Source organism: Rosa rugosa, chromosome 2 (assembly GCF_958449725.1).
Source record: "Rosa rugosa chromosome 2, drRosRugo1.1, whole genome shotgun sequence".
NCBI classification, from domain to species: Eukaryota; Viridiplantae; Streptophyta; class Magnoliopsida; order Rosales; family Rosaceae; genus Rosa; species Rosa rugosa.
In genome coordinates this window covers 20,344,510-20,358,183 of record NC_084821.1, presented here as the reverse complement: position 1 = coordinate 20,358,183, position 13,674 = coordinate 20,344,510, and the positions used below count along the sequence as shown (strand labels likewise).

At 38.2% G+C, this 13,674-nt stretch overlaps 1 protein-coding gene across 1 annotated transcript; it reads left to right on the top strand.

The window, feature by feature from the left end:
- The first annotated feature begins 2,298 nt into the window (after positions 1-2,298).
- Positions 2,299-6,320, top strand: LOC133732097 (auxin response factor 18). The gene is made up of 4 exons (XM_062159565.1): positions 2,299-4,072; positions 4,797-5,677; positions 5,776-5,841; positions 5,959-6,320. The coding sequence occupies exons 1-4, from the start codon at positions 2,975-2,977 to the stop codon at positions 6,038-6,040; spliced, it is 2,127 nt and encodes a 708-aa protein (XP_062015549.1). The 5' UTR covers positions 2,299-2,974; the 3' UTR covers positions 6,041-6,320.
- The last annotated feature ends 7,354 nt before the right edge of the window (positions 6,321-13,674 follow it).

The window sequence follows — 13,674 nt, the reverse complement described above, 5'->3', positions numbered from 1 at the left end:
AATAGAATAAGGACAATTAAGAGTGTATAATGATACATTATGAATGTGAAAAGATCTGTCTATGCTCGCCCAAAAACGAAATCGGAAAAAGGATTTGCTTATGCGAAATGAATGTAATCCTCGTATTCATCTTTCTTCATATTTAGTAAATGAATGATGCCTTTGTTTTTTTTTTTGACTCTGTCAAGGGGAATCCAAAGGCTTTCTAAGCCCAAAATAAACCCATTCGGCGCATGTGATGAATGATACCTTTGTTAGATGGTAGTGACAAATGACAATGAGATTCTGTAGTTTGTGTCTAACTATATGCTTTGATAATGTTGACGAATCTTTTAAAAAGTTGTTGGCGTTTTCCCTCAAATTGCCGTTTTCCCTCAAATTGCCGTTTTCGTCGCATATCCCATAACCAACACTTTTCGCTTCAATTCAAGACTCTTCGACATTTCAGAAAAATGTTTGTTGTATTAAACACTTTGAGACACGACAAAGGGTGGTGACGATCCTTCACTCCCAATTAATACCACTATCCACCATAAAGCCAATGTTTGAGTGTTTATTTATTCATTGATTACATTTTATCCTTAATATAATTTTTCTTTCTTTTTTCCTTTTGAGGCTTCAAAAGAGACAAAAGGTTTTTGAAGATAAAAATCGAGTCCGAATCCGAGATAGTATTTCACACCTACTTTTCAAGAGTTTACTTCAATAATGAACCCGTGATAGTTCACTTATTAATTAGTCTTTTCGTGATAGTTCAAATGAGGATTTCATTTAGTAGAGAAGATTATTATGTAGTCTAGAACAATCCATAAACAGTGATTTACATTTGGTGATAGTTTTTGATTTGAATAGAGACATTACAATTAAAACCCTAATTTGTTCTAAGAAAAAAAAAACCCAAATATGTCTTAACAAATTTAATTAATTTCTCTAATTATCTCTTTTTTATTAGAAAAATAAGTGTTGGAGCTCAAATAATCAAATATAATCTCTTCTTGCATCCTTCTATCCGAGATAGAAAAATAAGGGTTATGACGATGGACTTTGAGATGATTGATGAAAAATAAGAAAAATGATGAAGCATGTAGAATTTCGATTATGGACATTAAGTCTAAAATCAGAGCATAAACTTCATAATCAGTACTCCTAGGATATGCATATGCTTTCTTTTTTTTATATTATATTATGATCGCTGGTATCAGACACAATTATCTAGTACCAACTATGAAGTTTCTAAGAGGCTTCCTTATTTAAGTATTTTATTTTCATAAAAAAAAAAAAACTATGAAGTTTCTAAAAAACAACACCCCATTATGTATAATTTTGTACAAGTACTAATCACACTGATATTCGCCCCAAACCTACTTGCTCACCTAAAGAATAGATTTAATGGATTGTGAGAGACAAATGTATATTAACCACATGAATACATGTAAAAAGTTAAAATTATAATAACTCACAATTGTGCATTTGTTTTCGATCTACATATTCATTTGTCTCTCACAAGTCACAATTCTTTAAAAATTATTCCTCAGATAAGAAAACATCTGTTTTCCATTACCTACCTCTTTTGCCTCTTAATTGAAAAACAAAATCAAATAGTACGAGTACATTATGAGGATCTTAAAAAGAAACCCATTACCTACCTCTTTTGCCTCTTAATTGAAAAACAAAATCAAATAGTACGAGTACATTATGAGGATCTTAAAAAGAAAACCGTCACAAACTTTAGTGTGATAAAGATCTGAACAAAGCAAAGCATTGCCTCTGCAATTTTTTGTTTTTTTACCCTAAACCCGAAGCAGAGAGCGAACTCCAATGTCAAGAGGCAGAGAGCATTAAGACCCCTAAATGAGTCAGGTCAGAACATCCGACGCATTCCAGCCCTCTACCAAGTCACCATCACCTCCCTCTCGCCCCCCGACCAAAAAATGGGCGGACCCCCACTTCCCCAACTCTCTCTCCCCAGCGAGTGAGTTTCACCTCCTCTCCAACCCCACGCACCATGTAATTGCGTGCCACTCAACAGTTGGTACTCGGTCCTAATCCCATGGGCAAACCGGTTAGCAGTTAATCACGTGAGGTAAAATAGTAAAGAAACCGCAGTTTAACTCGCTAGGTTAAAGTCGTGTGTCTCCGCTTCTACAGTAGTTTAGTACTGTGCTGGTGCTCTGATCTCGGAGTCAGTCCAAGTACGACTGAATAGTAACCACCTATTAAAAAAAAAAAAAAAGTATTTCGAAAATTCATTTATTTTCGTTGAATTTTTTAAAGATTTTGTTTTTGTTTTGGGGTCCGGGTGATGGAGAGAGAAAAGCTCAGTGTTTTCAGATCTGAATGACTGACTACAAATACAAAAACAGGGAGAAGGAAGGAGAGAAATTCAGGTGATAGAGAGTAATTAGAGAGAGACAGGGCCCTGATTCTTATTAAAAAGTTGGGAGCGCTTTTCAAAGCTGAAAAACAATGGAAAGAGATAGAGAGAGCAGGTGGGTACTGTGGGAAAAAAAAGAAAAGAAAAGGCAGTGATCGTAAAAAGTGGTTCTCTGTTGTCTCTGTGATTGTGTAGTGTTACATTTTGAGGAGGGAGTAGTACGTAGTACTAGTAGTAGTGGAAGTGAAAAAGACTAAAAATTGGTTTACTTTCCCATTTGGTAGCACATTTCGTTTTGATTCAGAAGATTCTGCTCTACCTGAGAAAGGTAAATGCTGTGAATTCAATGGCAGTGATGATGGAGGTGTAGAAGAGGTTTCCTCTTTTGTTGGTTTTAACCTTTTCTTGGATCTTTGTTTTCTTGTTGCTCAGAGCATTTAAATCACTGAATCAAAGCCCTTCTTCTTCTTCTTCTTCTTCTTCTTCTTCTTCTTCTTCTCTCATGAAGTTGAAGCATTTATTTATTGCTTTGAAATAGAACAGTCAATCAAACCAGCATTCAAACCCAGAACAGAGCACTCAAAACAGAAACCCAAAACCATGAAGGACATGGAGAAAAGCTTGGATCCTCAGCTATGGCACGCCTGCGCCGGCGGCATGGTCCAAATGCCTCCGGTGAACTCCAAAGTCTTCTACTTTCCTCAAGGCCACGCCGAGCACGCCCAAACCCACGTCGATTTCCCCGCCTCCTCCGTCAGAATCCCACCTCTCATTCTCTGCCGCGTCGCCGGAATCAGATACATGGCCGACCCGGAAACCGACGAGGTCTTCGCCAGAATCCGGCTGGTCCCTTCCGAGAGCAACGAGCTTTTTGCTCAGGACCAAGGCTGTGTGGACTCTGATGATGGGTCTGGGAATCCGGAAAAGCCTTCTTCTTTCGCTAAGACTCTCACCCAGTCCGACGCCAACAATGGCGGCGGGTTCTCCGTCCCGAGATACTGCGCCGAGACTATTTTCCCGAGGCTGGACTACTCCGCCGACCCGCCCGTGCAGACGGTGATCGCCAAGGACGTCCACGGCGAGGTGTGGAAGTTCCGGCACATTTACCGAGGCACCCCTCGCCGGCATTTGCTGACCACCGGGTGGAGCACGTTCGTGAACCAGAAGAAGCTCGTCGCCGGCGACTCGATTGTGTTCCTGCGAGCCGAAAACGGCGACCTCTGCGTCGGGATTCGGAGGGCCAAGCGGGGGTCGCCGGAAGGGTCGTCGGAATCGGGGTGGAACCACGGCGGTTCTGGGGGAGGGTCGGTTTTGCCGTATTCCGGGTTCTCGGTGTTTCTGAAAGATGAAGAGAGCAAAATGGGGAGAAATAATGGGTTTGGGAATTCGAGTCTGAATAATGGGAAGGTGAGAGGGGGCAGAGTGAGGCCTGAGGCTGTGGTGGAGGCTGCCACTCTTGCGGCCAACGGACAGCCGTTTGAGGTGGTTTATTATCCGAGAGCCAGCACGCCGGAGTTTTGTGTTAAGGCCTCGGCGGTGAGGGCGGCGATGAGGGTGCAGTGGTGCTCAGGCATGAGGTTTAAGATGGCTTTTGAGACTGAGGACTCTTCCAGGATTAGTTGGTTCATGGGAACCATAGCTTCTGTTGATGTTAATGATAAAATCCGCTGGCCTAATTCTCCTTGGAGAGTTCTACAGGTATTATATTGCATCATAATAACTTCTGTTTGTGATTTGGTGTTTGAACTTTTATGTTGTTGAAATCTGTGTGTTTTATGTACTGAACTTCAGCAGTTGCATCTGTTTGTGATTTAATTTCTTGAGATTTATCTCTATTGAATTTCGTTAGATTTCCTAAAATGTTTGGGTGACTTTAATGTTTGTGTTTTGTCTATTTCATCTGCTTTAGATTTAAACTCCACAGCTCATTTTGGTGACTAGTCACTGCATTTTGTGATTCCATTATGTTTTTAGCAACCGTCCTGCTTGTGTGATTTGACTGTAATTGTGGTCTGAAGAACCAAAGTCTGTTGCTGGTAGAACAGGTTTTTGGCATGACTTTTGTGGAGTTTTCATGACATAATCTATGATGTTTTACATAAACATCTCAGCACTTTCATGTTTTCAGCACCACCATTCTTAATGCCCAGTATGGGTTTAAATTAGAGATTGAGGACACCATACTATGCTCAGCAAGAATTGGTTGTTCATTCATTAACATAGTGTGAACTCTATGTGGAAACAGACTTTAACTCTTAAGTCTGCTGATTCGAGACTTCACCTCATATGGAGTCCCAAGTCTTTGTCCAAATGATTATGGTGATTGTGGACTGAATTTTAATTTGCTGCAGTCACCATTTCTTCAGTCTGTTTTAAAAGTCTAACCTCATCCAATTGACGAACCACCATATTACATTTACAGGTGACATGGGATGAGCCAGATTTGTTACAGAATGTGAAGTGTGTCAGCCCATGGTTGACTGAGCTGGTATCAAATTTTCCCATTATCCACATGGCGCCCTTTTCACCGCCACGGAAGAAGTTGCGTATCCCGCAACACCCAGACTTTGATGGGCAATTAACGTTGCCGTCATTTTCAGGCAACCCCCTCGGGTCCAGCAGCCCCATGTGTTGTCTACCAGATAACACTCCTGCAGGCATACAGGGAGCCAGGCATGCTCAACTTAGAATATCTTTATCAAATCTCCACTTTAACAGCAAACTGCAGTCGGGGCTGTTCTCGTCCAGTTTCCAGAGGTTCGATCAAAATTCTAGAATTCCCAATGGCATCAGGAATGGCCACACAAACAGCAACGAAAGCCTATCTTGCTTGCTAACAATGGGAAGTTCTAATCAGAACTTGGAGAAATCTGATGATGTGAAGAAACACCAGTTTTTACTCTTTGGTCAACCAATAATTACTGAGCAGCAGATCTCTCGTAGCTGCTCCAGTGATGCAGTTTCACAAGTTCTTGCTGGTAATAATTTGAAAGATGAGAGTCAAGGCAGAAAAAGGTTTCTATCCATTGGTTCAGACTCTGCTCTTGAGCGCTGGGTTTCACTAGAGAAATCTGCATTGAACAAGGAATTTCAAGCTATTGATGTGGATACCGGTCATTGCAAGGTATTCATGGAGTCCGAGGATGTTGGAAGGACTCTTGACCTCTCAGCTCTAGACTCTTATGATGAGTTATACAGGAGGCTGACCATCATGTTTGGATTAGAAAAACTGGAGATGCTGAGCCATGTTCTTTACCGAGATCCAACAGGTGTCGTTAAACAAACTGGAGATGAACCATTCGGGTATAGTTTTTTGTGTTTTATCTTCCTTTTCAGGCGAATTTGGTTTCATTAGCTATATATTGATTGGACTTCTTTTTTCCTCGTGTTGGCTAATGCAGTGAATTTAAGAAAACAGCAAAGAGACTGACTATTCTAACACGTCCGGCCAATGAAACTATTGGAAGGTAAGTGAGCATATAAACAAGTTTCTGGTACATTGCTCTGCTTATATTGGGTTAACTTCTGCAGACATCTGATTCTAAGGATAACCTTTTAATGAAAGTTGAATGCTGTTTTTGCAGGACATGGATTAGAGGAATGGAAAATGCTGAAAGTAGACTTGGTGCATCAAACAAGACTGGTCCTTTGAGCATATTTGCTTAGTCTAGTATGGCATTGAGACTAGATGATGTTGAGAATACTCGATGAATGTTGAATGTTTATTTGCACTTTAATTTAGCTAGGAGAAATGGGATACTGAACTCCTCCTATTCTGTGTCATCTTGCAGTACATTTCTGTGTAAATGGACATGCATGTTCTACTAAATATAAATAATGCCAATGGTGAAAATTTTCTTGCCTACTATCTGATGATCTCTGGAAGAGAACTTTTTCATTCTCAAGACTCACAGGGAAATAGTTCAAGTCCCGACTTATTATCATTGGTTTAGGGATTGCAAAGAAGATTTTGCTTAAGCATATCTTCGGAGATTATGTGCTTTTGAAAAGTCCAATAACACTCATTGTGTATGAAACTTTGCTAAGTTTGGAGTATAAATGGCCATTTTAACATTCATAACCTGATCTGTGATGGAACAAATATGTTGACACATTCCCACTTGATGATCTTATTGCTAGATGGGATTTTTTTTTTTTTTTTTTTTATGAAATCCAGAGGTACTTAGTTGGCTTCCATGGTTTGCATGTTAAGGTTTTATTTTTATATATATATTTTTTTTTATAAAGCAGCTTGTAGGCTTGTAGCCTAGTACATACATGTGAAGCAGATTCCAACAAAATGATATACACATTATGCTTAAAAATTAAGTTGTCTGAGATGGCTGCTTTAATATATCTCCAACAAAATGATATTATTGCAATACTGAAAACACTTATTTGGTCATGATGGAATCTAGATGATTGACAAAAGGAAGAGGCCTTTGGCTTCATGAATTGGCACTTAGTTTTTTGACTTTATTCAATTGGCTTTTGCTGTTGTTGGGGCACATGATGTATCTCCTGTCCTACTCATTTGGTCTTCCTTCAATTCCAAGTGATTGACCCAAAAAAAAGTGACTTAATTTTGCCTCTTATGGGTAAAGAATACAAAACAAACTTACTATAAAAAATTGAAAGACTTTTGCCCTTTGTCCTTAAAAATTTCAACCTCAACTTCAACTTCAACTTCAACTTCAACATAGTAGAATTACATGAAAATGATACCTCAACTGTTCCAACTTGAAACAATATAGGATTCCCATTCAATTTGTATATTCTATGTGACACTCAACTTCCACTAAATATTGAACCCTTGACTCCTGCTTTAAAATATTTTAGAGAAGTTTGATGTTAATATTTTTCTTTTTTAGTGGTCCAAGCATGAGCTTGATGCAAACCAAATATTTAACCCCAAGGCAGCTTATAGTCTCCTTCCAATTGCAGTAACAGGTCTAATTTCATTAACAGTCTATTGGTTTCATATTGAATGACGAAGGGGCTGCTTACTTTCCCCCAATTATATGTAGTTTCAACTTCATTTTTATCAAATTTTAAGGGAAAATTACTGGTCCCTCCTTTAACTTTTGGTGCGTCGACAGTTCAGTCCCTATTATTCCAATTTTAACAGATAACTCTCCAAACGTGTGAAATTTGATCTAAAATTACCATTTTACCCCTCACTTATTTTTTTTTGTTTTTTTATTCTTCTCTCTCTCTTTTATACATATGTATATATATGTGTGTGTGTGTGTGTGAATATATATGTATGTATGTATGTATGTATATGTGTGTGTGTATTTTTATTATTCTCTCTCTCTTTTTATATATATTTATATGTATATATGTGTGTGTGTACATATACATATGCAGATACACACACACACACACACACACACACACACACATATATATATACACATATACATATCTATATACATATACATATATACATATACATATATATATATATATATATATATATATAGATATATCTATATATATATATGTGTGTGTGTGTGTGTGTGTGTGTGTATATATGTATATATACATATATATATATATATATATGTAGATATATGTATATATATGTGTGTGTGTGTATTAGATATATAAAAAAAAGGAAGTGGGGTAAAATGGTCATTTTGGATCAAATTGTGTGAAATTTAAATGTGCGGGGAGTTATATCTGTTAAAATTGAAATAGCAGGGACTGAACTGTCGAATCCTAAAAAGTATAGGGGGGACCAGTAATTTCCCCAAATTTTAATGACAAAACTACCAATTACTATACCAATTTTCACCAAACTTTCTAAAACTTTTCAAGGTATCCTTTATTAAAGGTTTAGACTACATTGGAAAAACTAGTAGTTGAATCCTACTATGGAATATCACATGTTAACAAGAAAATATGCCAAAGCTTTTTGTAAAGGCGGCACATCCGAGTAACCTAGGTCATATTTTTCATATTCTACCCAAAAAGCCAAAATTGACATGGTAGAAGAACTCATAAGTAGCTTAGTGAAACTTTGCTCAATCTGCAGACCAAAATCATAATCAAACCTAAAAAAGAAATCGAGTGTGATAAACAAACTATCCATTGACCGAAAAAAAAAAAAAAACACAAACTATCCTGAGTCTTTACTTCATGTTTATCCCTTATGTTTTAGGTCCATTTTATTCCCCTTGTACAATGCAGGGCATTATAATATATATGGAAGAGCCTGATGATCAGAGGCCAGAGCTTGGGGATCTGGAAAACCCAGAAAACATTGACCTGCCTTGCTTGCAGTTTGGGTCTGGTCAGCCTTCACAGGTTGAATTTGGCAAACACTATGCCACATTTTCCTCCACTGTTTACTACTATTTTTTGAATCCCAATAACAAAAACCACAATAGAAAAAAAGAAAATGACCGGTCCAATGCAACGCACACGTGCAATGAACCCAAATGACATAAGCAGATCACGTGCGGGCTACACTAATGTCGCCGTTTTGATGCCCGGGCCGTCGAGCTCTGTCAAATGGTGGCCATGCAAGCTGCTTAAGCTGGGGGTTGGGGTTTCATATTGGGATTGGAGTTTTGACTCCTCTTGTTTTACTTGTTTTTCACTGAAAACGAAACCCCTTTTTTTGGTTCAATCTAGTCAAATTAAGCATGCAGAAACCCATGGCTATTTGTTAATCTGTGGTTTAGTTGGTTGTCGTTAACCAGAGGCAATTGATATTAGTTTCTTTTGATTTGAACGCAGAGAGATTTCAAAGATAGCTACTTGTTAAGACTACGGAAGACTTTGGGATTGGAAGTGCTGTGATCGATCATATTTTTCAAAGATATTCATACATTTGATAATTGTAAGAGCAGTTAGTGCGGACACAGCGAGGGTAGTGCAGGAGTGAAGTTGCACGAGTAACAATCAAAGTTTATACTGTCATCTATGTTTAAGAGAATATGAATTAGGGAGAATAGTGTGTATTTCATTCATCAGGGCCGGTCCTGACATTTTGATGGCCTGAGGCAAATAATTTAAATGTGGCCTCACATAAAAAAATCATATAATCGAACAAATTTTTTTATATATATAAATTAAACCCCTAAATTAATGGTAATGCAAGGAAATGAACAGTGTTCAATTCCAAAATAATTTTTCACTTAGAAATTGAAAAAAAAAAAAAAAACAGAATATATTTAACTACAAAAGAAACCAATGAAAAAAGGGCAAGTACATTAATATTCAATTTCAAAATATTCTTTCCATAGAAGCTGGAAAAAGAAGGAACAAAAAAGTTTAATTGCAAAGAAACTAAGACCAAAAAAAAAAAAAGACAAAAAAGTGCAATTAAACTAATTAAGAAAAAGAAAAAAAAAAAGACAAAAAGTAGGCCACTGTGTTTCAAACCTTGATGCTGCATACAACAGCACATCTATGTTACCACTGCGCTAGAGTGGCCGCATTGTAATAGGGATGCGAAAACAAATTATATAATCATAAACGAATATATGTAAAATTAAAAAAAAATTTTAAAAAACTTTGCGGAGGCCCGTCGGAGAGTGGTGGCCTGAGGCGGCTGCCTCAGGCAGCAGCCCTCAGGGCCGGCCCTGTCATTCATAATAGGAGTCTCTATATATAAGAGGATAACATAAATGTTTTCTTGGAATACAAATACAGAATCCTATTACAATAAATCTAAGACACTGATAGGATATCTATAAGAATATTCCAACCCTATTACAACTAGGTTAAGCAACCTCGTTTGGAAGAGGCACACTAAAACTCTATCTTCTAGCCCTTCTGTTTACATTTGGACATGTCGATGGCGCTCATCACGTTGCCTCATTAAAAATCTTGTTGAGTAACAAAAACCCAATGAGACAAAAATAACCTTGATCGAAGGGGAAAAAGTGTACAACACGCCATTCACATTTCGAGATAAAAACATGTAGACATCAAGCCTCCCCCTGATGTTAATCAAAATTCAAATAACTTTCGTAGATCAATACTTTTCACATGTTTCTCGAATGTGGATAGGCAATGACTTAGTGAATAAGTCTGCCACATTGTTCTCAAATTGAACTTTATGCACTCTGATCTTGAGAAGAGAGTTTGTTGTTGCTGATTGTAGAAGAACTTAGGCAATATATGTGTATTAGGTTGCTGCGGGATAAAGGGGAGTTTGAAACAGAGAAGATGAAAGAATGGGCATTGGGGCTTTTATTATGGGTTTTGGGTTCATCCAATTGTCCTACTCACCACTTCGTTCTTGATCTAAGCCATTGGGCTTGGATTTTGAGCCCAAGACCAAAATCATCAATGTCGTTTGATCAAGAAACGAACGTCATGTATTTCCATTACCTTCCGCACCACGCCCACGACTGTAAGCCCAAAAATCGTGATTGTGGCTTCGATCTACGTGCATGGGATGACAGTTTAGCGTGGTTAACTTAGTTGATATATTTGCATGTGTATTTCTTCAGCGGTCTTCAAATGTGCACAAAGCATTCTTCTACTTTTTTGGGTATCAACCGTGATTCTATACAACCTGTATTTATTGCATAATACACAACAATTCAATTAATTTTGACTTATATTCTAGGTTTTTTTTTTTTTTTGCTATAATTATTAGGTTTTACATCATGATTAATTTATCAATCCTCTTTTATTTTAATAAGACAATTGGTGAAACTCTCAGGGTTAGTCTAAGTAGTTAGGAAGGATGAAAAATAGGAATAAGACAGAAGAGACAAACGTGCAAGTGAGGGCATATGCGGAAATGCACAACACCAACAATGAGGGCAAAATTGTAAAGGCCCTATTCTTAAGAGAGTTACTGTTCCAATGAACAGTAAAAGGGCGGTGAGCTTTAGTATAGTTAAATTAGGCTACATTACAGGGACTTGGCTTCTCTGCTATAATATGACATGCTATAATTTGCTTGGATTCTATCACAACCGTCAGATATAGTTTCAAGGGTCAGCTGATGCCACATCAAGAAACATCAAGAAGTTTTAAGGGCCAGATGATGCACTTTTTTTTCTAGCAAATTATAGTTATAGCAGAGAAGCCAATTTCACATTACATATGTCAGCTGGCCCACTTGCAGAGCGTGCAAACAGACACTCGTGCAGAAGCTCCAAACAGGCCCTCCGTGGAACTTGTGACAGCCTCCATGAAGGTGTCGCGCGCTCGTACACGTGGACGGACACGATCAAGCCAGGGAAGGTCGGTTCGACAACTAGCCCAGGCTCCAATCATCCTAGATGCCTATAAATAGAGCCTTATTTCTCATTCCTCAGGTATTGATCATTCTCCATTCCCAACTTTCTCTAAGATAGCTTCCGCTTTGGTCTCAACTGACTTGAGCGTTGGAGGAGCGAAATCCGTATAACCCTGAACTTCCTCTTAACGACTTATTCTTTGTTTGTAGCCTCTAGCAAACAAGGAGTTCGGCGAGCACAAGCTTCGCAAGAATGTTCCGAGAGCGGACATCCCTCGACGAAATCACACCTCAACAACAGATTCGATGCATTTTCGTGTAACAGATTAAAAAAATTCAACAACTAGTCATCTTTGAATACTCATGGCCTCCCTCTTACAAAATAAGGAGAAATGCCATTGAACCAGTATTTGGAAATAAAGTTTATGAGAGGTTTGTGAAAACATATGTGGCTCATGAAACACACTTTTATCCGTAAATGATTAAAATGCCTCTAGATAAGGACTGAAGAGTACGTTTGAAGCACCGCCTTCTCCTTCTAAAACGACCTGTTACTTCTACCCTTTTTCTCCTCGGAAATTTCCTTCAATGATCATAAAAAAAAAACAACTTTTCCAGAAGAATATATAGAAAACCTGATCCCAGTCCTAGAGCACTAAATCTATAAATTAAACATCCCTGTGTGTAGTGTCCCAACCGATGTAGAAGGAAGCAAGATGGTGCTTTGGTGGCTGATACTCTTCAAGCAACGACATGGAGGTGGCGGCGGTAGTTTTCTAGGGATGGAGCTGCTATTCTCTTGGTGGCTGCTAGCATTAGTTCTAGGGTTTTTCATTTTCAATTATGGGCTCTCAAATTGTATTTGGGCCAAGCCTGTTAGGGGCTTTAATTATCTTTTGCTGGGCCTACGTGCCTTTTTTGCTGGGCCAACGTGCCTCTATTTGCTGGGGTCTTTTGTACCTCTTGTATTGTGGTGTATCATTTGAAACATCTAATGCAAACTTTATTTTCTTCGACCAAAAAAAAAAAACATTAAAAGAGAGATCGATGAAACCTCCAGCCAACCCAGAATAATGGCATTGCGGGAGGTGAAGTAAATAGTGGTGGGTGTGCACTCCATGGGATGTTGTAAGCAGAGCCGTCTCAAAATTTTTAGAGGCCCTGTGCGAGATTGAGAATACGGCCATCTTTACCCGGTCTTACATCTTTATTAATTAAGCCAATTCTCAAGTAGAATGGTTAAATTTTTGAAGTACCTGTAATGCCCATGGTTTATTAAAACTCCACAAATATATAAATACTGTATAAAGGATATGACGGTAATCTTGATAAAAAAAGGCAAACAAAAAGCAAGGCACAATCGGCAGAAAGAAGAAGAAAAAAAACAGTCGCACACGATCTCCAGATTAGAGGAGAACTGCCCGGGCACGATCTCAACACAGACGGAGGCTCAATATGACGTGGGAATTGATCGGAGTAAAAATGGATTATATAAATGGAATTGCCCGGGCACGATCTGCATCAGTACTCATTCCTCTTCCAATTTACAGTTCTTGTGAACGTAGAAAACAAACACAGAAAGAAGAACAGAGCGGAATCAAACCCAGAAGGAGGAGAAAGATAAAGAAACAAATCGGCTGACAGTTTGCAGACTTGATAATTCCCATTGGGTAATTTTCAAATTTCATTTTTCAATTGATTTTCTGATTTTCAGATTCAATTGGTTATTTTTTCGGGTTTTCTATAATCCAATCCACGGGTTATTGGCATGGGTGAAACCTATTGAAAATTTTTGTTATATATATACAAATATAAATACAATTAATTTTTTTTTTTTTTAGTGTTTGTTTTGTTTTGGGCCTCTTATATATCTTATATTACTATTCCACTTCTTTAAAAAAAAAAAAAAAAAAATGAACAGCTTTCAATTTACTAAAACCACCAATAAAAAATGAGACTGTGGCTCTCTCCAAAACCTAGCCGCCCGGGCTATGGTTCTCCATCCCGGCGATCGTCTCTGGTCTCCGCCCTAAGTGGCGACTGGTTCTCCACGCTCTGCGGTCTAGTACCTACACTCCAGTGCCGCTTT